Raw genomic sequence first — 23,627 nt, 5'->3', positions numbered from 1 at the left:
TTGACTGTGCCGCTCGTGATGGACGTACCGTTATTGACCCGGAAGTGATTAGACGGAGACGTGAACGGCTTTTGTCTTGACCTCGCGTTCTTGAATGTGTTCTTTTTCTGTTTGCGTAGGAGTGCGCGCACTACTATAAGGTAACAGTGCTTTAGCACGTATTCCAACATGCAAACAATGCACTTAATAACAATATTATATCAAACCGTAAATTCCAGTACGTTGTCATGCTCGCGCCTAGCTTAATGTGCTAGCTGGCTGTTGAATTGGGGCGCGTGTTTTGTATTAACTCTTAACCCAGGCGGGCGGTGTTTCTCGTACAGCTGAACAGGTGGCTTCAGGTTTGGTGCCGGGAATAGTGTTGAAAGTATTGCACTCTTAATTATATTTATCTGAAATGTTTAATCGGATGTTTTTTGTAGGTCTTTGTAAGATGATAGAGATTCTTAAACAGGTTATAATTAAAGTTAATGATTGCTTTAATTTTTTAGTTTATTCTGTAGCAAATATTTTTTACACGATCAAGTAAAAAACTTTGGAAAAACATGTTTTTTAACCATAAGGTATTTCTACATAGTGGCACCAGCTGCATCAACTGTTCACCTTTGACCTTTGGTGCAATAGAAGTGCTTCCCTCGCCTCTCAACATGATCCGATAAACACAAAAGGTGTTTTCACCCAGTGGTCCAGACTGGTTTCACTACCTGAACAATCTGGGTGGGCCACAGCTGCCCGGGGCAGGAGAAAAAAGGCTCATAAGATATCACCAAAGATAGATTTATTTAATAATCTGCAGCCTGATTCACTGTCGGTCCAAAAGATAGTTTGTTCTGACAGTCAGAAAAACGTTAAACCCACCTTCAGCCCGTCCGTTTCGGGGGTTTTTCAGGGTTTCGGTGCCTCCCACCGGCTCTAAAAACACACATCAGGGGAACAGCTGCTGTGTTTGTTGTGTTTCTGTGGAATAATGCAGCTCTTTCTTCTTTAGAGCCTCAGCTGCATCATGACTGTGAAGTCCTCCGTGCCGCTGCTGCAGCTCTCCCGGATGGGCTTCAGACTTTGTGCACCCCCCTGTTGGGGTCTCCCAGCCTTGAACCCGGCAGCACGGACCCCCGCTGGTGTCCCACACACCTGCAGGCTGTCCAGCAGCGTGAAGGTTCGCTCCTATCTTCAGTATGTGAAACGTAAGATGATATCGGCTCCCAGCCCTCCGTATAGCCACGTGTGCCAGGTGGGGGATCCCGTGCTGCGAGCCCATGCGGCTGCTGTTGACCCTGCAGCCGTCACAGGTTCTGAGGTCCAACGGGTCATCAGCACCATGGTCAAAGTGATGCGGAAGCTGGAGTGCGTGGGGCTGAGTGCGCCTCAGATCGGGGTGCCGCTTCGCATCCTGGCCCTGGAATACCCTGAGAGGATGCTGGAGGAGTGTTCCCCTGCAGCGAGGGAGTCCCGCGGTCTCTCCAAACAGCCCCTGAGGATCTTTGTGAACCCCCAGCTGAGGGTGTTGGACGGCCGGACGGTGCTGTTTCAGGAGGCCTGTGAGAGCATCTCAGGCTTCTCTGCCACAGTTCCACGCTACCTGTCTGTGGAAGTGTCCGGTATGCATGTTTACAGCTGTTAGCTGGTAATAACGGTGCCGTTAGCTGGTAATAACGGTGCAGTTAGCTGGTAATAACGGTGCCGTTAGCTGGTAATAACGGTGCCGTTAGCTGGTAATAACGGTGCCGTTAGCTGGTAATAACGGTGCCGTTAGCTGGTAATAACGGTGCCGTAAGCTGGTAATAACGGTGCCGTTAGCTGGTAATAACGGAGCCGTTAGCCGGTAATAAGGGTGCCGTTAGCCGGTAATAACGGTGCCGTTAGCCGGTAATAACGGTGCCGTTAGCTGGTAATAACAGTGATGTTAGGTGGTAATAACGGTGCCGTTAGCTGGTAATAACGGTGCCGTTAGCTGGTAATAACGGTGCCGTTAGCTGGTAATAACGGTGCCGTTAGCTGGTAATAACGGTGATGTTAGCTGGTAATAACGGTGCCGTTAGCTGGTAATAACGGTGCCGTTAGGTTGTAATAACGGTGCCGTTAGCTGGTAATAATGGTGCCGTTAGCTGGTAATAACGGTGCCGTTAGCTGGTAATAACGGTGCCGTTAGCTGGTAATAACGGTGCCGTTAGCTGGTAATAACGGTGCCGTTAGCTGGTAATAACGGTGCCGTTAGCCGGTAATAACGGTGATGTTAGGTGGTAATAACGGTGCCGTTAGCTGGTAATAACGGTGCCGTTAGCTGGTAATAACGGTGCCGTTAGCTGGTAATAACGGTGCCGTTAGGTGGTAATAACGGTGATGTTAGGTGGTAATAACGGTGCCGTTAGGTGGTAATAACGGTGCCGTTAGGTGGTAATAACGGTGCCGTTAGGTGGTAATAACGGTGCCGTTTGCTGGTAATAACGGTGCCGTTTGCTGGTAATAACGGTGCCGTTTGCTGGTAATAACGGTGCCGTTAGCTGGTAATACCGGCGCCGCTAGCTGGTAATAACGGTGCCGTTAGCTGGTAACAACGGCGCCGTTAGCCGGTAATAACACTTGCGTTAGCCGGTAATAACACTTGTGTTAGCTGGTAATAACGGTGCCGTTAGCTGGTAATAACGGTGCCGTTAGCCGGTAATAACGGTGATGTTAGGTGGTAATAACGGTGCCGTTAGGTGGTAATAACGGTGCCGTTAGCTGGTAATAACGGTGCCGTTAGCTGGTAATAACGGTGCCGTTAGCCGGTAATAACGGTGATGTTAGGTGGTAATAACGGTGCCGTTAGCTGGTAATAACGGTGCCGTTAGCTGGTAATAACGGTGCCGTTAGGTGGTAATAACGGTGCCGTTAGGTGGTAATAACGGTGCCGTTTGCTGGTAATAACGGTGCCGTTTGCTGGTAATAACGGTGCCGTTTGCTGGTAATAACGGTGCCGTTAGCTGGTAATACCGGCGCCGCTAGCTGGTAATAACGGTGCCGTTAGCTGGTAACAACGGCGCCGTTAGCCGGTAATAACACTTGCGTTAGCCGGTAATAACACTTGTGTTAGCTGGTAATAACGGTGCCGTTAGCTGGTAATAACGGTGCCGTTAGCTGGTAACAACGGTGCCGTTAGCTGGTAACAACGGCGCCGTTAGCTGGTAACAACGGCGCCGTTAGCTGGTAACAACGGCGCCGTTAGCTGGTAACAACGGCGCCGTTAGCTGGTAATAACGGTGCCGTACCGGCGCCGTTTGCCGGTAATAAGACATGAAACACTTCACTTTATGATTTACCCAAAAGAAGAATGAGAAGCTTCAGTTTCTCATGTGAAAGTAGCCTTTTAGGAGTCAGTCATTGATGCACCTTTTGTCTCATTTAGGCCTGAATGAAAAAGGCGAAGGCGTCACATGGCAGGCCAGCGGCTGGTCAGCTCGGATCCTGCAGCACGAGATGGACCACCTGGACGGGGTCCTGTACATCGACCGCATGGACAGCAAGACTTTTATTAACATCAACTGGCAGGAACATAACGAATAAAACCAGCCTCCCTGTAACAGAAGTGACTGACACCACTGTTTACATTTGTGGTTCTGGTTCAGATAGAAGCTGAGCTTCAGCTGATGACCTCATCGCTGCTGCGGGGGTGTTGTGATCCGAGCAGGAAACCCACAGTTTGTATTTAATGTGGAGCTCAGCTTTATGTTTAATGCATGAAGGGTGAGGATAAAACAGGTGAATCATCTGCCTCTGTGGGGGGGCATGACCCAGGAAGCTGTTGTCCTATCCAGAGGCAGTTGTCTGCTTTAAATATCAGTGCACCCCCCCTATTAGCACTTCACTGGCATATCAGACTCTTTCTTTCTTGAGTGAAACCAGCGGCTGAAGAGCTTTTAATCTAAGAAGTGCTGCAGTGCAGAGACCTTTTACAGTGTCTGTGTATAGAATATAATAGAAAAAGACTTTCTTCTTCAGGATATTCAGCATATAGAGATGCTCTCTTAATACATCTGAAATCTGAACACTTTCGGTGCCCAGATGTTGCACATCACTGTTTGCTGTGTTATAAAGACGAGGCTCGTCCATCTTTAACGCTTGGTTGGTAAATTCGGCCAAAATGGCAGGAGAGCAGTATGAAGTTTGGTCAAATTCATCAAATTAAAAGCTCAGATTGGTCTTAAAACACTTTTTCAGCCTTTAAATCGAGACGTGTTTCCACCGTAAAATTCAAGATGAGCTCTTTTTCTTGAAATTTCTTACTTTCAACTGTGAAAGAGTGAATTTTATGATTTACAAATAGTTTCTTTGACATTTTCCACAACCTTCCAGCTCTTTATGAGCAGGTTCAGCAGACAAATAAAGCTCTTAGAAAACACGCATTACCCAAAGTGTGAGTTGACCCTTTTTACTCCAAACTGTGACAAACAGAGAATAAGAAAGTTTACATGAAGTTACAGCCGATCACGCCCCCTTCCAACGGGCTGATAATGGTGAGTATATATGTGGCAACATACGGGACACTGTGTGAGAATGAAGGGAGCACATTTAATACTGCATTCACAACAAGGCAACGTTTGAATCTGTCCAACAAAAACAGATTTAAGGCACAGTGACTCTGCTAAATGTGCCTTTTTAGTGCAAAACTTTAATTAAGTCAGACGGGTGTTGACTGGTCGAAGGTTTGGCCACAGCTGCAGGTCACAGGGTTCCTGTACCAGCAGTTGTTACAGTACTCGTTTCCACAGTACCTGCACAGAACCAGAGGCTTCCTGGAGCACAGCTTCCCACAGGAGCACGTTCCCAGCAGGCTGAAGTCGTGGCTGCTTCTGCACACTTTCCCTTCTCTGCAGGCGCCGGAGTGGAAAACCCTGCAGCTCTCACACAGCAGCTGTGGGTCCAGCTTGCTGAGGTTGCAGCACTCGTGGAAGCTGATCTGAAGAAGGGAGTCTGAGGCCAGAGCGTTTCTGGCGCTCTCTCTGGCGCCGCCACCCGACGGCGACGCCTCGAGTGGCGGCGCCATCTTCTCAGTGAGACTGTCTGTGAAGGACACGCTGTGGCCGTTTGCATTACAGAAATAAAGGGAGGCACAGGTGATGTCGTGCAAGGTATTGCATTCAAAGCAGCGTTTGAGAAAAAGAGGAGAAGACTGGAGGCAGCTGCAGAGGTGGCGGCCTTCAGGCTCACCGGCGCCCTGCGGCAGATCTGCTGGATCCGACTGGAACTCCTCACAGGCGTCGTGTCTCTTGCTGGCTGAGGAACTTTTGGTAGTGTCGGACTCTTTCGGGGGAGATGTCACGCCGTTGCTGCTGCGCTGTGTTTGGCCTGCAGGGGGCGCCGCGCTGCTCTGAGCCGCCTCGGTTAGAGGGCCGGGGCTCTCGTCATCGCTGGCAGCCGCCTCCTCCTGCCCGCCGTTGAGCTGCTCATCTCCGTACAGATCCACCTCCACGTTGCTCAGCTCCACCGGCGGCTGGTTGACCTCGAGTGTTTTCTTGGTGTTGTCCAGGGCAACCTGTTGGGAGGCATGAAAAATCACTGCTTCTGCTCTTTTATTGTTAGCTGGGCCTCAATCTTTATAAGATACAAACCGCAGTGTGTCTGTAAGAGTAAACCTGCGGATATTAGACGAGTAAAAAAGCTTCTCAGCACTTACAACCTGCTAAAACCTCCTTCCTGAGTCCTGGGGATCGTTTAAAATACAGGAACATATTTGAAAATGCCAGATTAATATCCCAGAATGAGTCTGGCTGACCCCAGCATTACTTCCACACCTCAGGGGAGACGGATCAGCTGATTTACCTGCAGGCTGTTTCCTCTCAGCCGCTCTCGAACCACACTCAGCTCCCACTGGGTGTCACCCCCATGCTGCCCCAGCGCCGCCAGAAGCAGGCGACACTCGCAGCGAGCTATGAAGAAGGCACAAGACAAGCGAAGGAGGCCATCCCCAGAGTCCCGGCTGACTCTGGGCCACTGGAGGCAGAGCTGCTCGGGACAGGACGGGCTGAGCTGGTACCCTAACAGCCCAAAGAGTTTCTCGATCTGAGACAGCGATAGAACGGGGGTGATGCAGTGGGTGAACGTCCCAGAGTACATCTTCCAAATAAAACAGAGTAAAGGGGAGAAAGTTAAAAACCCTGCACAGAAACTTACTAACAATGATCATTTCAGCTCTTTTTTCCTTTGGCCAACCTTGATTACTCTGTACTCCTTTCTCCAGGGACCCAGGTACAGGTTCAGGGCCGCCTGCTCCAGGACCTCGAAGGCTTTAGCGAGGCCCTGAAGCTCCCCCCTGACTCTGCTGCTGCAGGCTGCTGCTGGAGCTGATGCTGCCTTCAGGGACTCCTCCATCACCATCAGTGGATTGGGGCCCAGGCAGTGCGTCTCCTGGGCGTCGCCGTCCCTCAGCAGCTCCTCCACCTGCATCCACAGCTCCTCGTCTCTGCAGGCCAGGCTGGAGCCCCGTGCCGCAATCTGCCGCTCCAGAATCCCATTATAACACATCAGTAGATGCCTGGCGCTCTGCCGGGAGACGCTCATTTCTTCCAATCAGCCGTTAAGAGAGACAAGTGAAAAGAACAGTGAAGTTAGGGTTTAAACGTGTAAAATCTGCTTTAAATTAGGTTCCCAATTCAATGTTCCTGGTTTGTTAAAATAAAACGCTTCAGAGGGAGGCCAAGAAAAAAATAACAGAAAAAGAGCTAATCACCTAATCTTTATATGCAATGTCTCGATCTCTGAGCTGTATCAGGTACAGAAAATCCTTTTCTACACCTCCATTTAATACTTCAGCTGTCCAATCAGAGGACAAGATTATCCACTAATTACTCCCATTAGTTTATTTACAGCAGTTAAAGTAAAGTTAGAAAGGCCCATAATTCCCCATCTTTTCTTTAAAAAAGTTAGAAAGAAAAGAAAAGGGAATTGTGAGGTTGTGTTTCATCAATTTTCCCAATTTTGTCATTTATACACCATTAAAAATCAAAAGGCACTTTTACTTTCATATTGTTAATTAGTAATATAAAAGTACATATTTATTTCGTACATTTTGGCATCTTAAGTAAATTGTCTTGTAAGTTTTCCATTTTCCCTACAAACATGTTTTTCTACACAAATTTCAGTCGACTATAAGGAAGCTGGTGTTTTAAGTATTTCTTATATGACCAATTTGCTTCAAAAGAGTTGCCAAATCCAACCATAACACCTGCCAACTATCACAAACTACTCTTAAAAGGATTATTTTCGAGCACACGCTCATAACCGAAAATGAAAGTCTCACAACTGTTAAAAAGTAGCCACCTTATGCTACCGTTATGAGCAAATTTTCATGCCCGTCAGCTCTGAATTTGATGAACCCAGTCAGAGAAAAGTAAATTACCGTAGTTAACTCTTATAAGTCTGTTATTAGCATTAGCTTAGCCTATTTTCACGAAAACGTTAAAACTATCGTAGCTTCTCTGCTAACGTTAGCTAACTTTGCTAGGTTTCTTCGTCTTTATTTTGATGTCAATAACTTCAAAACTCAATGATATAATAATAAAACTATCTTGCGTTCCTTACTTAAACAAATACTTTGTTATATTGAGCTAAAAAGTTCATATAAATGACGGTGATGGTTTTCAGTTCGCCTAACATAAAAGTACTATTTTAGAAATTGTCCAAAAAGACAGTCGCCAACCAGTGTGTAATTTGTCTAGAAGTACCAGGAAGTAAGAGGATGTCCCCAGAAAAGTTGAAAAATGCTACATAAACAAGAGTTTGAAAAGTTTTGGACTAATGCCGAATCTAAGTGTCACTTTCACTGATAAGGAATGCGTTATGGTTGAAGCGCCACACAACATGGCCTTGTACAGATTTACAAGACTAAACTAAATTGTTAGATTTTCGAATGAGATCTCAGTCTATAAGAAAAGGATCGTAGCTAACGTTACCTCGCGGTTAGCTTGAGGTTGGACATCCTAATTTTAGTCCAGATGTAAACATATTGTCAGCACAGAAAAGGAACAGCGACTAACCTGTGATTGGTACTTATCCAGAGGTTTATTGGTGAATAGAAAAATACATTTCCGACTGCACAGACGTCTCCGCGCAGCCTCTCGGCTCAGCTCAGTGTTAAAGTAAACATTGTCACGTGGGTCGGGTTTTCCCAGCTTCTGACGGGTGCGCTTGGAATTTGTATCGCGACGGGCCGCAGGGGTTCTGCAGCGGGAAAACTGTTCCTTATTAAAATGCTGAAAGCAAAAACCAAGATATAACAACAAAAACATAATAAACGACAGAACTGGAGCGTGCACCATGAAGGTAATCGATAAAGAAATCTCTAATTTGTCTTTAGGGTAATTTATCCAACAGATGGCAGCATTTCCTGTGTTACACCCTCAACGTGAACCCATTCACCTTTTACACTTTCTATAGTCGGCATTACACAATGCCTTTCACAAAAGTGGTGAAAATTTTCTAGAAAATCCTTCTACATATATGGCTTTGTTTTATTTTGTTGTGTCCAATGCGTTGCTGTTATATATACTTTCATATTCTGGATAACTGTAAAGCTACTTTTAAGATTGTCATATCTGATATTTCTTACCAAGGATAGCTGCTGAAATATGATACAAACCCTGAAAAAATATAGTAATTACCTGAAGCTTAGGTAAAAATCACGTGGTCAGGCAAACAAAGCCCAATATGTTGAGTTTTTGGTGTAATAGGAAGCAGAAAAAGTAGTCACCTTTGTGAGGCTGGATCCTGGGAATTTGGGACATTTTTTGCAATACTTTGGTAAAGGATGCCAGTTAGAATTTACTCATCCTACTCCCACTCATCCTTAATCATCCCTAAATGCCCCAACATGTTAGTGACTCTCGGTCATTCAGGTTATAGTAATCCTAAAAGCCTGAATAAGGGCAACTGGACGTCTTTTTTTTGGTGCTTTAAGACGTTTCACCACTCATCCGTAAGGCTTCTTCAGTTCTAAACTAGCTGACACTTTGTGAGTCTTAAAGGTCTCGTGTGTCACTGGCTCACCTTACCATTGTGTGGGTCGTTTAAGACATTCTCGCCTGTGTTTACCTGCCTGAACAAGCATGTTTTGGTTCAAGTACCTTTAAGCTGAAACTCCCCACCAGCTACCTCAGAACTGACGACACCTTTTGGGTGAGAAGTAAAACGTCTATTTGTATGTGTGTTGGAAAGTATCTGCCACAATCTAGATATTTAAAGTTAAAACTGGTCCACTACAAAATTAAAAATGCATAAAAGTTCATCCAGCAAACACAGACTCCCACTCTGAGTCACGAGGTTTCAACGGTGATGGACCTGTTTTGCTGACCTGCGGGCGTGGCTTCCAAGGCTTCAGAGGGGGCGGAACTGGGGCCCGTTTAAAGCTCCCTGGTTTGGCCAAGATGCTCTGCAGAAATCAGCAACTTCTCCTCCAGCGCACTCAGAGCGTCACCTACTATCCTTCATCCTTCCTCGTGCAAATCTGTGCAGCTGCAGTTGGGATGTCAAACTCGGACAGGGTGGCGTTAGTTCTGGGAGGCGCGGGGACGGTGGGCTCTGGCGTTGTTAAAGCACTGCTGGATAAAGGTAAGCTCATTCAAAAAACTGCACGAGCTACACACTGCAGCTATTTTATTCCTCCTTTATTCTGAGCGCTGACATCCACTTGTATTTGGACACTTCGGTTTTACGCACAGACGCGTATTTCGTGGATTTTACGCACAAAGAGTCGTGGACACTTTTCACTGTGTTCTATATTCTGACAACATTGAAAACGATCTTTTTGCTTCTGAAATGTGAAACGATTGGTTATCTGTCAGTTCTTGTTTGTAAAAAGGCAAAACCAAGTTTCCACTGGTTTCATTTGCACGCGCATTAATGACAAACCCACAAAGAACGCATTTAATTAATTGTCGTTCAGGGTGTGTCGACAGATCTACCGACCGGGGATAACATCATAGAAACTTATCACCGTTCAGTTTTAACCTTCAATCAACTAATCATGTATTGAGACAACTATATAGATACATAAATTAATTTATAAAAGGAAGAATATATAATCCATCCCATATCACAGAAATAAACGTCTAAATGTGCGCAAAAAGTTTACATGTCTGCGTAAAAACGACCCAGAACATCAACAGATTTTCAATCAAATCCCGACAGTATGTAAACAGAACATTTAAACAAATGATTAAAAAAATATCTAAGTTGTTTATTTTTTAGGGGAGATGATCATCAGATAATAAATTTCTGCGGGTAATAAAAGCTTTTGCTCTCATTATGTAATGAGATATTATTCTAAAGCGTCACTAAATGTTTCAGGTAACCTTTGAGTGAGGAAACCTTGATCCATTCTTCTCTAAAGAGCAGGTGGAACGTTGGGTTCTTCAAACTAACTCCTCACTTCGTCCTTTTCCAACATTTCTGTTGGATTCAGTTCAGGACTCGGATCCATCCCTAAACACAAACTTTATTCTTTTGTCTTTGTTTCCCTTCTCTTTTGACGCTTGTCCTGCTCATAAAATCTGAGCTGATTTAGAATAAATTGTTCTGTCAGTGATGGTTCTGGTCCAGATGCAGCACAAATGGGCCCAAAGCATGACACTCCCACCACCGTGTTTCACAGATAGGATTTGTATGCTGGAAGGGAGTTTTCTCCATGAATTAGAGCGATGTTCTGTTAGTAGAGCAGATTTCTAATTTCAGCCCCACCATTCAAACTGCTCAGTCCATCATGGACTCATGGATATTAACATCTGAGGAGCATCCAGGGACTGGATAGTTTAGTGTATGATTGCCACCTTTCATGAGGGTAACCTGGGTTCAAATCCCCTGCATAAAAGGTATTACCTCCAGTAGGGGTCCTTAGGAAAGACCCCCTTATCCTATCTGCCTACCTGTAAGTCGCTTTGGATAAAAACTTCTGCTAAATATATAAACAGAAACATTAAATTCCTTCTCTTGTTCTAAGCTCCTCCTCCTCTGTTTTACCCACACAGGAACACATGTGTCATAAAGGCCTGTCTTTTCTTTATTAAACTGTAAGAATGGTGTAAAAGTGGTGCTGGTGCAGAAATACAGATCATATTACATTATATTACATTACACAATAACGTTTATAATGAGATGGTCTGTGATTAAAATACTTGTTCCCTCACAGAATCCTTTGATTATCAGATATATGAGACAGGATGTGTGCTGCTTGAGTTCTAGATCTCATACTTCTTGGATTTATCCTGTTTGTATTCCTCTGCTGGTGGTTTGGTCACCATGACACCGTGAAAGGAAGCCATCAGAACTCTGCTTTCAGCACTTCCCATCATTTCCATCATAGTTTATGGTGGGAGGTCGATGATGATGCTTTCAGTTCAGGCTTCATTCCTGCTTAAAGGCTGTTTGTGTCTCAGAGTTTAAATCCACGATAATTACTTTGCTTTTTTCTGTGAAAGAGGATAAACTGATGGGAGTTTACTGGTTTCACATCCTCTGCTTTGTTGTTTGAACCGACTCTATGCCTCTCTTGGCCTTACTAAACATGTAATTGTGTAAAATGTGCTGCTTTTGTCTGTCTACTAAGGATTTAGCTAAATATCTGGTGTGTTTTTGAAGGTTTTAAAGTGGCAGTGATCTCCAGGGACAGCAGCCGGCTGGAGAAGCTCCGGTCTTTTGTCTCTCCAAACACAAAGAGTAACCTTACCACTGTCCTGGGGAATGTGGGTAAGTTAGAGAACACATCAGTCTGGGAAGGGTTATAAGGCCATTTCCAGACTATCTGGAGTCCATCATTCTACAGAGAGAAAGATTATTCACAAGTGGAAAACATTCAGGACAGCTGTCAATCTTCCCAGGAGTGGACGTCCCAGCAAGTTCACCCCAAGGTGAAGAAGCCCAGAGCTACATCTCAGACTCTACAGGCCTCAGTTAGCATGTTAAAGGTTAAAGGTCACCCCAAGGTGAAAAAGCCCAGAGCTACATCTCAGACTCTACAGGCCTCAGTTAGCATGTTAAAGGTTAAAGGTCACCCCAAGGTGAAAAAGCCCAGAGCTACATCTCAGACTCTCCAGGCCTCAGTTAGCATGTTAAAGGTTAAAGGTCACCCCAAGGTGAAGAAGCCCAGAGCTACATCTCAGACTCTCCAGGCCTCAGTTAGCATGTTAAAGGTTAAAGGTCACCCCAAGGTGAAGAAGCCCAGAGCTACATCTCAGACTCTCCAGGCCTCAGTTAGCGTGTTAAAGGTCAAAGGTCACCCCGAGGTGAAAAAGCCCAGAGCTACATCTCAGACTCTCCAGGCCTCAGTTAGCATGTTAAAGGTTAAAGGTCACCCCAAGGTGAAAAAGCCCAGAGCTACATCTCAGACTCTACAGGCCTCAGTTAGCATGTTAAAGGTTAAAGGTCACCCCGAGGTGAAAAAGCCCAGAGCTACATCTCAGACTCTACAGGCCTCAGTTAGCATGCTAAAGGTTAAAGGTCATACATCTCAGACTCTACAGGCCTCAGTTAGCATGTTAAAGGTCACCCCAAGGTGAAAAAGCCCAGAGCTACATCTCAGTCTCTACAGGCCTCAGTTAGCATGTTAAAGGTCAAAGGTCATGACAGCACAGTTAGAAAAAGACTGAACAAGGATGGCTTGTTTGGAAGGGCTGCAGGAGAAAGCCTCTTCTCTCTAAAAAGAACATGGCAGCACAGCTTAGGTTTGCAAAGCTGCATCTGAACAAAGCTCAAGACTTCTGGAACAATGTCCTTTGGACAGACCAGAGCAAAGTGGAGATGTTTGGTCCTAATGCACAGCAGCACGTTTGGAGGAAACCAAACACAGCAGATCAGCACAAACACCTCATACCAGCTGTCAAGCACGGTGGTGGAGGGCTGATGATCTGGGCTGGTTCTGCAGCCACAGGACCTGGGCACCTTGCAGTCATTGAGTCCACCATGAACTCCTCTGGATACCAAAGTATTCTAGAGTCAGATGTGAGGCCATCTGTCCCACAGCTAAAGCTGGGCTGAAACTGGCTCATCAACAGGACAAAGATCCCAAACACAGCAGCAGATCTACAGCAGAATGTGGGAAAAAGAACAGAATCAAGCTGTTGCAATGGTCCAGTCAGAGTCCAGACCTCAGCCTGACTGAGATGCTGTGGTGGGACCTTAAGAGAGCTGTGCAGAAACCAATGCTGCAAACCTCAATGAGCTGAAGCAGCGCTGGAGAGAAGAGTGGATCAGGGGTTCACTTAGTTTTACACTCACTGCTGCTGAAGCTGCTGGATCAGGGGTTCACTTAGTTTTACACTCACTGCTGCTGAAGCTGCTGGATCAGGGGTTCACTTAGTTTTACACTCACTGCTGCTGAAGCTGCTGGATCAGGGGTTCACTTAGTTTTACACTCACTGCTGCTGAAGCTGCTGGATCAGGGGTTCACTTAGTTTTACACTCACTGCTGCTGAAGCTGCTGGATCAGGGGTTCACTTAGTTTTACACTCACTGCTGCTGAAGCTGCTGGATCAGGGGTTCACTTAGTTTTACTCACTGCTGCTGAAGCTGCTGGATCAGGGGTTCACTTAGTTTTACACTCACTGCTGCTGAAGCTGCTGGATCAGGGGTTCACTTAGTTTTACACTCACTGCTGCTGAAGCTGCTGGATCAGGGGTTCACTTAGTTTTACTCACTGCTGCTGAAGCTGCTGGATCAGGGGTTCACTGAGGTGTCTGAGGTTATATTTTATATGTTAACACCTTTAAGGACCAGGTTAACTCTATTCTTTATGCCTCGATACATGACTGTACTATTTTTTCATTATTAGTTAATGTCAGCGAACTTTAGGCAGACATATTGAAGCATTATTTGATCAGACATTTACTTTGAGAGCGTCTTTTCTGTCTCTTTTCAGTGAATTTTGAAAGGCTTTGATGCTCTGAGGAGCTGGAATCAGTTTCAGGTCACATTAGACTTTATGGCTATAAAATGCAACATTTTCCTGATAATGATGCTCAATCAAAGGTTTCAGGTATAGGTTATCCTGTTTTAGGTGTACAAAGTGCTCACAGCTTCCTCTAAAGTCTTTGTTTTCACCCTTAAGTTTAACATTATGAGTTCAGTCAGCTGTCAGCCACAGAGCAAACTGTTCTATCTGAATCTTTGTGGAATCCTGGAAGCTGGATGGACGCCATAATGTTAGTTTTCAGACCACGGTGTGCATCTGAAATCCGTCTCTCTGCTTCAGGGTCAGAGGAGGGAGCGGAGCAGGCCAAGCAGGCCCTGCTGAAGGAGACGGGGAAGGTGACTGACGTCGTTTCCTCTCTGGGCTTCAGCTGGTGGCAGGGAGGCCCGCCTCACACCCAGTCCCTCAAAGATCTGCACTGGGTCTGCACACACAGCAGCCACATTTAGCTCGTTTTAGCACATTTAGCACGTTTTAGCACATTTAGCTCACATTTAGCACATTTAGCTCACATTTAGCACATTTAGTTCGTTTTAGCACATTTAGCTCACATTTAGCTCGTTTAGCTCACATTTAGCTCGTTTTAGCACATTTAGCTCGTTTTAGCACATTTAGCTCGTTTTAGCACATTTAGCTCACATTTAGCTCGTTTTAGCACACATTTAGCTCACATTTAGCTCGTTTTAGCACATTTAGCTCACATTTAGCTCGTTTTAGCACATTTAGCTCGTTTTAGCACATTTAGCTCACATTTAGCTCGTTTTAGCACATTTAGCTCACATTTAGCTCACAGTTAGCTCGTTTTAGCACATTTAGCTCGTTTTAGCACATTTAGCTCACATTTAGCTCGTTTTAGCACATTTAGCTTGTTTTAGCACATTTAGCTCGTTTTAGCACATTTAGCTCACAGTTAGCTCGTTTTAGCACATTTAGCTCACATTTAGCACATTTAGCTCACATTTAGCACATTTAGTTCGTTTTAGCACATTTAGCTCACATTTAGCTCGTTTAGCTCACATTTAGCTCGTTTTAGCACATTTAGCTCGTTTTAGCACATTTAGCTCGTTTTAGCACATTTAGCTCACATTTAGCTCGTTTTAGCACACATTTAGCTCACATTTAGCTCGTTTTAGCACATTTAGCTCACATTTAGCTCGTTTTAGCACATTTAGCTCGTTTTAGCACATTTAGCTCACATTTAGCTCGTTTTAGCACATTTAGCTCACATTTAGCTCACAGTTAGCTCGTTTTAGCACATTTAGCTCGTTTTAGCACATTTAGCTCACATTTAGCTCGTTTTAGCACATTTAGCTTGTTTTAGCACATTTAGCTCGTTTTAGCACATTTAGCTCACAGTTAGCTCGTTTTAGCACATTTAGCTCACATTTAGCTCGTTTTCCTGGATACACTGATAGCTTGTAATGGTTATAGTCCACAGAAAGCCTTTTACTTGTTTTAAAGTACTGTTGCTGTTGCTTATTATGCCAATATGTCTCCCCCTGTCAACTGTCCAGGTAATAGAGACGTTGCTATTCTGCACGTTTGTGTCGTGGAAGGCTTTCTTCCCTTTGGTGAGGGACAGCTCTGACTGCACCTACACCTTCATCACCGGTGAGTCCTCCAGCCATCGGACTCAGAGCTGAACTGAGCCGCCGCTCAAATCTTCTGCAGCCAGAAACTGAACAGACTCAAAGGAAAGATTCTGAAACTGTGGAACAGGAAGTTATGTGTCCTTAATGGTGTTTTTCTGCAAACCAAACCCAAATCCAGAGATTATTCCTCTAATTTTTTGCCATTTTTAGTCTTTATCTTATCAAGTAAAGTACTTAAACTACATATTTGCACACAGCAGCGTGTCTCCGGAGATGTGTTTCTGTCCACCTGTGGAAAATAAATGATGTGCTTGTGCTGAAGCCTGCAGTCCTACTGAAGTGTACAAGACCAGCTTAATGTTTAAAAACTAAAAGTACATCAGTCTGCTGTGACTGACAAGTGGAGCTCAGTGAAACCGAATGTGCAGGAGGGAAAAAAACGTCTTTTCTGTCATAAAATAAGTGATTATTTCCTCACTTATTTGTCTGTGAGTGAGAAAAAGATCAAATCTGATAAAGTGTACATAAGTCTGATAATTAAACTAACTAAAACTATAACCTTAAATGTAAGTAAAGCAACAGAAATGAACATTTGGGAGGTTGAAGGTTTTTTTTAAAAAGAGCATCGTATTTTATCATAAAATGTTTCTGTCTTTTGAACAGTTTGAAGTAAAAAAATGCAATAATTCACCTTAAAATACTGAGGAAATACCTCAGAAACGTGCTTTCCACGAGTTTAACAAATCAGTCACAAATGCATTTTATCCACTGGGACTTTGGAGAATAAAACCAGCATATTTATGGCTCCGTTACCATGGTAACTCCAACAACAATAAACAATAAAAAATCCCACGTTTCCTTTAATCTTTGTCGTCATTCCACAGTGACCACAGCAGACTGCTCTTTGTCACAGAAAGAAAGGATAAATAAAAGGCTAATGCTGTGTAATTCTGTCGTGTTTCGCTGCAGGAGGAGCTGGAGAGAAGCTGCTGATGCCCGGGACCGGCTTCCTGACGGTGGGAGCTGCCAGCAGTTTGGCTTTCTGCCAGGTACTACGGGAGGAATACCCCGAGCTGCCCTGCAAACTCAACCAGGTGAGGCTTTAATGGAAGAGGAGCAGTGGAATCACATGACTCTGAGTCAGGCTCTTTGACTTGGCATAATTAGGTCTAACAGCTCCACTTGGAGGGGATTTAATCATGTTTATGTAGAGTTTTCAGTCATAACTTTGCTCCCATATGAATATGTAGAGTTCTAATAAACTTATAAACCTGATAAATAAATCAGAATTCTTTTTATTTGATGCACTTTGTGAAAGTTTGAAGCATTTTGTTGGAGCAGATGAGCTAATGATGGTGTTCCTCATCCTCAGCCTCCGTCCTGTTTTCCAGGGAAAGCACATTGTTGGCTACATTTAGGCAAGGCGAGTTTATCTTATAGAACAACTCAACAACAAGGTGCTTTACAGAGACATTAAAACAGAAGAAATAAAAAGCAGGATTTAAAATTTAAGCAAAAGAAAGAAATAAGAACAATAGTTAAAATATGATTCCGTTTTGAAACTCAAGCTTATTCAAAAGCAGCTGAAAATAGATGTTTCTTCAACCTGGACTTAAATACTGAGAGTTTCAGCTGATCTGAGTCTTTCTGGGAGTTTGTTCCAGACATGTGGAGCATAGAAGCTGAATGCAGCTTCTCCAGGTCTGGTTCTGACTCTGGGAACTGATAAAGAACCGGATCCAGATGACCTGAGGGGTCTGGGAGGTTCATAGTGGGTCAGGAGGTCACTGATGTATATTGGACCATTCAGAGCTTTATGGACCAGCATCAGAACTTTAAAGTCTATCCTCTGATGGACCGGCATCAGAACCTTAAAGTCTATCCTCTGATGGACCGGCATCAGAACTTTAAAGTCTATCCTCTGATGGACCGGCATCAGAACCTTAAAGTCTATCCTCTGATGGACCGGCATCAGAACTTTAAAGTCTATCCTCTGATGGACCGGCATCAGAACCTTAAAGTCTATCCTCTGATGGACCGGCAGCAGAACTTTAAAGTCTATCCTCTGATGGACCGACATCAGAACTTTAAAGTCTATCCTCTGATGGACCGGCATCAGAGCTTTAAAGTCCATCCTCTGATGGACCAGGATCAGAACTTTAAAGTCTATCCTCTGATGGACCGGCATCAGAACCTTAAAGTCTATCCTCTGATGGACCGGCATCAGAACTTTAAAGTCTATCCTCTGATGGACCAGGATCAGAACTTTAAAGTCTATCCTCTGATGGACCGGCATCAGAACTTTAAAGTCTATCCTCTGATGGACCGGCATCAGAACTTTAAAGTCTATCCTCTGATGGACCAGCATCAGAACTTTAAAGTCTATCCTCTGATGGACCGGCATCAGAACTTTAAAGTCTATCCTCTGATGGACCGGCATCAGAACCTTAAAGTCTATCCTCTGATGGAGCAGCATCAGAACCTTAAAGTCTATCCTCTGATGGAGCAGCATCAGAACTTTAAAGTCTATCCTCTGATGGAGCAGCATCAGAACTTTAAAGTCTATCCTCTGATGGACCAGCATCAGAACTTTAAAGTCTATCCTCTGATGGACCGGCATCAGAACCTTAAAGTCTATCCTCTGATGGACCGGCAGCAGAACCTTAAAGTCTATCCTCTGATGGACCGGCAGCCGGTGGAAAGACCTCACAGCTGGACTGAGCTGCTCCACTTCTTTGGTCTCAGTAGGACTCCAGCAGCTGAGTTCTGGATGAGCTGCAGGTGTCTGACTGACTTTTTAAAGATGCTTTTACAATAATCAAACCTTCTAAAGATGGATGCATGGACCGGTTCTTCCAGGTCCTGCTCAGATCTTTTAGCCTTGATATATTCTTAAGGTGGTAGTCGGCTGACTTTGTTTTATTGTTTATGCCCTGCTTCACATTTTATCCGTTATTCTTTACTTTACTTTAGCAGAGCTGCCCTTCAAAGCCTGGTTTCCCCCTGAGGAGCAACATGGACTCCAGTATCTTGCATGATGCAAACTCTTCCCCTGCCTTCTTGCCACTTCCTAACAGTCGTTTTAACCTCTCCCCTCTCATCCTCCCTCCTGGCAGGTGAAGATTAACGCAGGTGTTGGGACTCCAGAAGGCATGGCGCCGGGTTACCTGAACCACCTGGACCTGGGCGAGGCTGTTGCCACCCTGGTGGAAAGACGGAGCTCCTCCCACTCGGTTTTCACCGTCAGCTGCCCTGCAGACCTAAAGACTGCCCTGCTGGAGGGAAGCCTTTAGGCTCCCAGACCCTCGCAGCCCTTCTTCTGCTTCTGCTCTTGAAACATATTCACAGCGTCTCCAGTTCATATTATTACCCTGAACCCCACGGTGTGCATTATCCTGCCTGTTCTCAGATAATTAGCAAGTGTTTTACCTGCATGTGCTATTGTGGGATGTAAAGAAAGATTTGCATCACTTTGCCTGCCTCTTTTGTGATGGTCTGGAAGACAGAACAACTAGAATCTGCTCAAACATCTGCTGAAAAAGGACAAACAGCTGGAGCTCGATGGCACAAAAAAGAGGAATTTATATCAACATGTACCCAAGAAGGCCAAATTCTCAATATTTATCTGCAAAGCTTGAATTAAAGATATCCTGTGGAGTTTTTACCAATAATAGAGCGATGATTGAATCTTTTGATGAGGACTTCCTGATATATATATGTAGGATTGATTATAATGCTGGGAAAATGCAACAGGAGAGCTGAGTTCAGCATCCTCTTACTTATTAGGAGTTTAATTTGCATACTCCTTGTTTTGCCTTCCAACCAAAGCTAAAGATGTGTTCATACCTGATCCAAATGTTACTCAAAAGTGAACTGGCAACCTCAGCTCCTGCAAGTCTGAACGAAACTGTTTGAATTGGATGAAATTTAAAGGTTCCTAGTTTTGGAAAGTGTGGGAGGAAGGCAGGTTCTTACACTGTTGGAATTCCTCTGACACATACCATCCCTACAGGATGGATTGGGAGCCCTCAACATGACGTCAGAACCTGCCCGAGTCTTTGTAGAGTTTCTATCATGAATGAAGTAAAGTTTAATAAGAAAATATGCAGCGTTTTGCATTCAAACTCAAATAAACACGATATATTTGACACTGTGTGGTTATTCAGGGTCTTTGCCTGCAAACGTGTCACATTTTTACTCCTATTAATGCCCAGAGTACAGAGTGAGCAGGTTGATTTGGGCGAGACTTTTACATCCAGACTAGCGTGACTCTCTGGCCGGTTCACACGCCCCAGACTGCTTCATCTGCTTATTTAGGGCAACATGTCCCTGAAATAAACACCATCACAAAGGGCATTGTGGTCATGTTTCCATGAAAAATGTAAATGTGAGACTGGACTAGAAAGCAGAAGCGGGAATGGAGAGTAGTGCTCATCTTTGGGTGGGAGGCTGGGGGTAGAGAGCCACAGTTTTTGTTTTCAAGTTGTCGGCTGAAAGCTCAATTAGGCCAAATTATTATTAACCCGTAAAGTAGAGCCCATTGGGCACGACTTCCTCTTCATGTCCTCATCCAGCTCCCCTTCTCCCCCCCCGAAAAGGACAAAAACGGTCAAATAACCCACACAAGCCAAGTCAATAACCCACATTTGCTGTCATGATTCATCTAATTCTAATAAGAAAAGAAGGCTGGCTTTTGTTTGGGGGACTGGGGGCCACTGTCTTCTGAGCTAATCCTCAGCACACTTGGGACCAGGCGGGGTGGAAATGTGGGCGGGACCTTGATGTTGGAGCAGGAAAAGCTCAGGCCATGCTAAAATATGTCAGATATTAGATGAATTTCACAATTCTTCCTCTTTTTTCACCGCTTCAACATAAAAAATTAGGATGGCATTGAATCTTTTTCTCTTGTAAACTGTATATGAGGCCATCAGGTTCCAAAGAAAGATGAGATTTGAGATGATACAAAGCAACGAAGCATTTCAGGCACCATTTTATCCCATTTTCTATTAAAGAAAGGTCAGAACTGCAGCAAGGCCAGTTTTCTGCTCCCTTTCTTCATCGGGTGAATCAGGTAATGTGTGCAGAATGAGATCCTGGAAAAGATGGGGCCTTGAGGGCAGTTTATGTTCCTCTAAAATCTCTAAAAAGACCCTTCTGCATTAATGCTGCCGTTACAGAAGTGTTAATGAGCCCAACAGCCCTGAAACTGACCACAGATGGTCCGATCCAGACGCCTCCGAGTCCAGAGAAGTCGACTCTGCTGTTGGACAAGTTTCGTTTTCTGCACGGTAAAGTTTGAAATGGCTTCTGTGAATATAATGTAGTTCCTGATGAAGTACTTCCCAAAGTGATCCCATGTGTTTATATCAGTTATTGTTGAACTGAATGTTTTAACCAGGAAGAATTTTATAAAATCCAATCTTTTGAAGAAGAATCCTGTTTTTTAACATTTAAATTACTTTTGTTTAAAAACTGGCAATCTTCTACCCATCTTTCAACCTTAAATACTCTTTATTTCTACCAAATTCTGATTAAAATCACCTGTTTAAAACAACAGAATTTGTTTCTTGCCCTAAATTTACTGCATTTCAGACTTCTTTTGGAATAAGGTCCCAACTTTATTAAATTCAGGGCTTCTTTCTGGCGTCCCTCTCTGGGTTCACAGTTAGTGGATCAGCTTCCACTCATTGAACCAAGTCAGTGTCAGTGTTGCCAGACTCATCTGCAGGCAGTAAGGCAGATATTATGGTGTCTCCAGTAACTTGAGGGCAGAGGCGCTTCATCTTTAGCAGGAGAAGAAAGTTTAGGCTTTTCAGGATTGATGCACGAACACAAATTGTGATAAAGTGACAGAACATGTACAGTAAAGACATTTGTTGCTTCTCAGAGCCTTATGATGAAATGGAGTTTAACAATTTGATGACAGGAGTGTTGCAATGGTTCAAATTGCATGTCTGCTTATTCATTAAAAACTGGAGTGAGATTAAAGTCTAAAACCAGACGAAAAATGGAGCTGTGACCTTTTGCAGTCTCTCTTCATGTTTAAATGACTGAGAATAAGCCCATAAACACTGTTTAATAACAGCAGCCTGTGTGGTTGTTGCCGTGGAAATGATTGATGCAGTTTTTCACACACGCAACAGGCTGGTTTCATATCCACGGCCAGCTTTGAGGTCAGGGAGTCATGCATCTGCCTCCAGGAGGGCGAGTCCCACAGATCCCGCTCTGCAGCACACGTAAAAACAGCTGGATACCAACATGTGACTCATTTATGAATGAACTGGTTCAAAAGTGGTTCTGTGAAGTGGTTTAAAGCCCCAGTTTGACCACAGGGTGAGAGGACAATTCATTCTGGGGCTGTGTTGTTGGATTTCAGTTCATCAGAGGATAGAAGTACTCTTTTTTTCTTGTTTTTTGGTTAAAAATTATACAGATATTCAGGTTGGGAGACAACATGGGGTTAAAGGTCAATAAAATACTTCTTAAATTCACACTCCAGCATTTAATGATTTCTTTAAAACTCACCAGTGTGGTCCAAAACTGTACATTTCGTAGTTTCTGCAACAAAAGAAACCTCTCATGGTGTTTAGATGGCCTGGCACCAACTCTTCCATTCACTGAACTGAGAGCAATGAAATGCTAATGCTAATGCTAATGGCCCCATCGACTTCTCTGGCCCACCATCTTTCCTGTTTACTCTGGTTCTCTGTTTAACACTTTTAATACTGTGGAAATTCAACCATAAATGCTCAGCTCTCAGTCTTTGCTTTCTTGAGCCTCTGCAGTCTTCAGGCTCTCACACTTCTAAACTTCTCCACTTGCTCAGTAGAGCTCAGCCAGGAACTCTGGAGCTCAACTAACTTGGGAATCTCTTGGCTGTTTGACTAAGAGGTGGCTCTCCTAGCTCGGTTAGCTCACAGCTCTGGAAGTCCCTCTTGTTTGCTGTAGCAGCTACCGGCTGAGTGTTTGGGAGAACTATTTCGGCTCCTGAGCTCTCGGCTGAGCTAAGTTGACCTGGTTTCAACCAGCACCAGATCCGGCTGCTAGCTTGGCTGACTGAGAGCAGCCAGAAATCTTCTGTTTTCTCCTCGAAGTTCAACCATCCTGGTTGGTTACACAGGGATCCTATCCATTATATGGGTATCTCGGGCATCTGGTTAGGATGCCCCCTGGGCGCCTCCCTGGGGAGGTGTTCCGGGCATCCTTATTTTGGTCCGTTTCACCAAATGTTTTATTCATCATCAACTTAATTTTGCAGTCTTTGTCCTGTGAAAAGACAAATGATTTGAACATTGTGGAAGGCTTTTCTGGGCTGAACATATCGCTGCAGGATGGACTTTTCTGGAAGAAGGGAGGCGTTCTCTGTACTGCTTTCACACCAGGCATGTAAATGTGACCAATGGCACTTTGCTAGTTGCTTCATGGGAAATCTAAAGCCTTAATTTAACCAAAAGAAATAAGGCTTTGATTTAATTTGAAAATGAAAAACATATTTTTTTAGCTTAGCGAGTAAATCAAGGGTGTTGTTACTCATTTGTCTTAATTCTACTGTGAAAAACAGAAAAGATGAACCCCTGAGGCGTGTTCACATTCCTCAGTGATAATGTAGCCATCTGCACAAATAAACAAGTCAAAAGCTGACGGGTTTGAGCATTAAACAGCTCAGAACCCGTCACAGGAGGCAGCAGGCTCTGCTTCTCTGAGGCTGCATGTTCAGTGGCATCTTTGCTCAAATGCAACACCTAAAAGAGAGAAAAAAGTCTGCCGAGAACACATCTTTTTATGATTTAAACATTCCAGCTCGTCTTTATTGACTCCTCTCAAACATACATTTAATATTCTCAAGCATTCACAGGACAGTTGGAAAGTAAAATGACACATTCAGTTTTCAAAAGCAACGCAAAATGTACAATAAATCATATTTATGAACATACTGGCTCAGACCACTTAGCAAATCATCACAATATTCTGCCATTTTTATATCATCAGTTACATAAACATGTTAAATTCACAAAATGTAGATATGAGAACAATTCCAATAAGCTTTTAAGACATCTTTTTACATCTTTCAGACACACACAAAATAAAAAATACACATCTTA

General features: G+C 44.1%; 3 protein-coding genes across 3 annotated transcripts; 2 read left to right on the top strand and 1 right to left on the bottom strand.

Moving 5' to 3' along the window:
* Positions 1–33: 33 nt before the first annotated feature.
* On the top strand, positions 34–4,375 carry pdf (peptide deformylase, mitochondrial). The gene is made up of 3 exons (XM_072385365.1): positions 34–140; positions 989–1,598; positions 3,386–4,375. The coding sequence occupies exons 2-3, from the start codon at positions 1,004–1,006 to the stop codon at positions 3,541–3,543; spliced, it is 753 nt and encodes a 250-aa protein (XP_072241466.1). The 5' UTR covers positions 34–140; positions 989–1,003; the 3' UTR covers positions 3,544–4,375.
* A 28-nt stretch (positions 4,376–4,403) lies between these two features.
* Positions 4,404–8,134, bottom strand: spata2l (spermatogenesis associated 2-like). The gene is made up of 4 exons (XM_072385364.1): positions 8,013–8,134; positions 6,190–6,539; positions 5,800–6,093; positions 4,404–5,512 (listed from the first exon to the last, which is right to left on the bottom strand). Exons 2-4 carry the CDS (start codon positions 6,535–6,537, stop codon positions 4,658–4,660), a joined length of 1,497 nt encoding a protein of 498 aa, XP_072241465.1. The 5' UTR covers positions 6,538–6,539; positions 8,013–8,134; the 3' UTR covers positions 4,404–4,657.
* Positions 8,135–9,376: 1,242 nt separating this feature from the next.
* On the top strand, positions 9,377–19,673 carry LOC140306550 (uncharacterized). Its single transcript, XM_072385154.1, has 6 exons — positions 9,377–9,582; positions 11,608–11,715; positions 14,216–14,355; positions 15,448–15,544; positions 16,495–16,619; positions 18,642–19,673. The coding sequence occupies exons 1-6, from the start codon at positions 9,399–9,401 to the stop codon at positions 18,816–18,818; spliced, it is 831 nt and encodes a 276-aa protein (XP_072241255.1). The 5' UTR covers positions 9,377–9,398; the 3' UTR covers positions 18,819–19,673.
* Positions 19,674–23,627: the final 3,954 nt, after the last annotated feature.

Source organism: Leuresthes tenuis, unplaced genomic scaffold (genome assembly GCF_036924035.1).
Source record: "Leuresthes tenuis unplaced genomic scaffold, fLeuTen1.0.hap1 SCAF_5, whole genome shotgun sequence".
NCBI classification, from domain to species: domain Eukaryota; kingdom Metazoa; phylum Chordata; class Actinopteri; order Atheriniformes; family Atherinopsidae; genus Leuresthes; species Leuresthes tenuis.
This window is presented reverse-complemented; position numbering and strand designations above follow the sequence as displayed.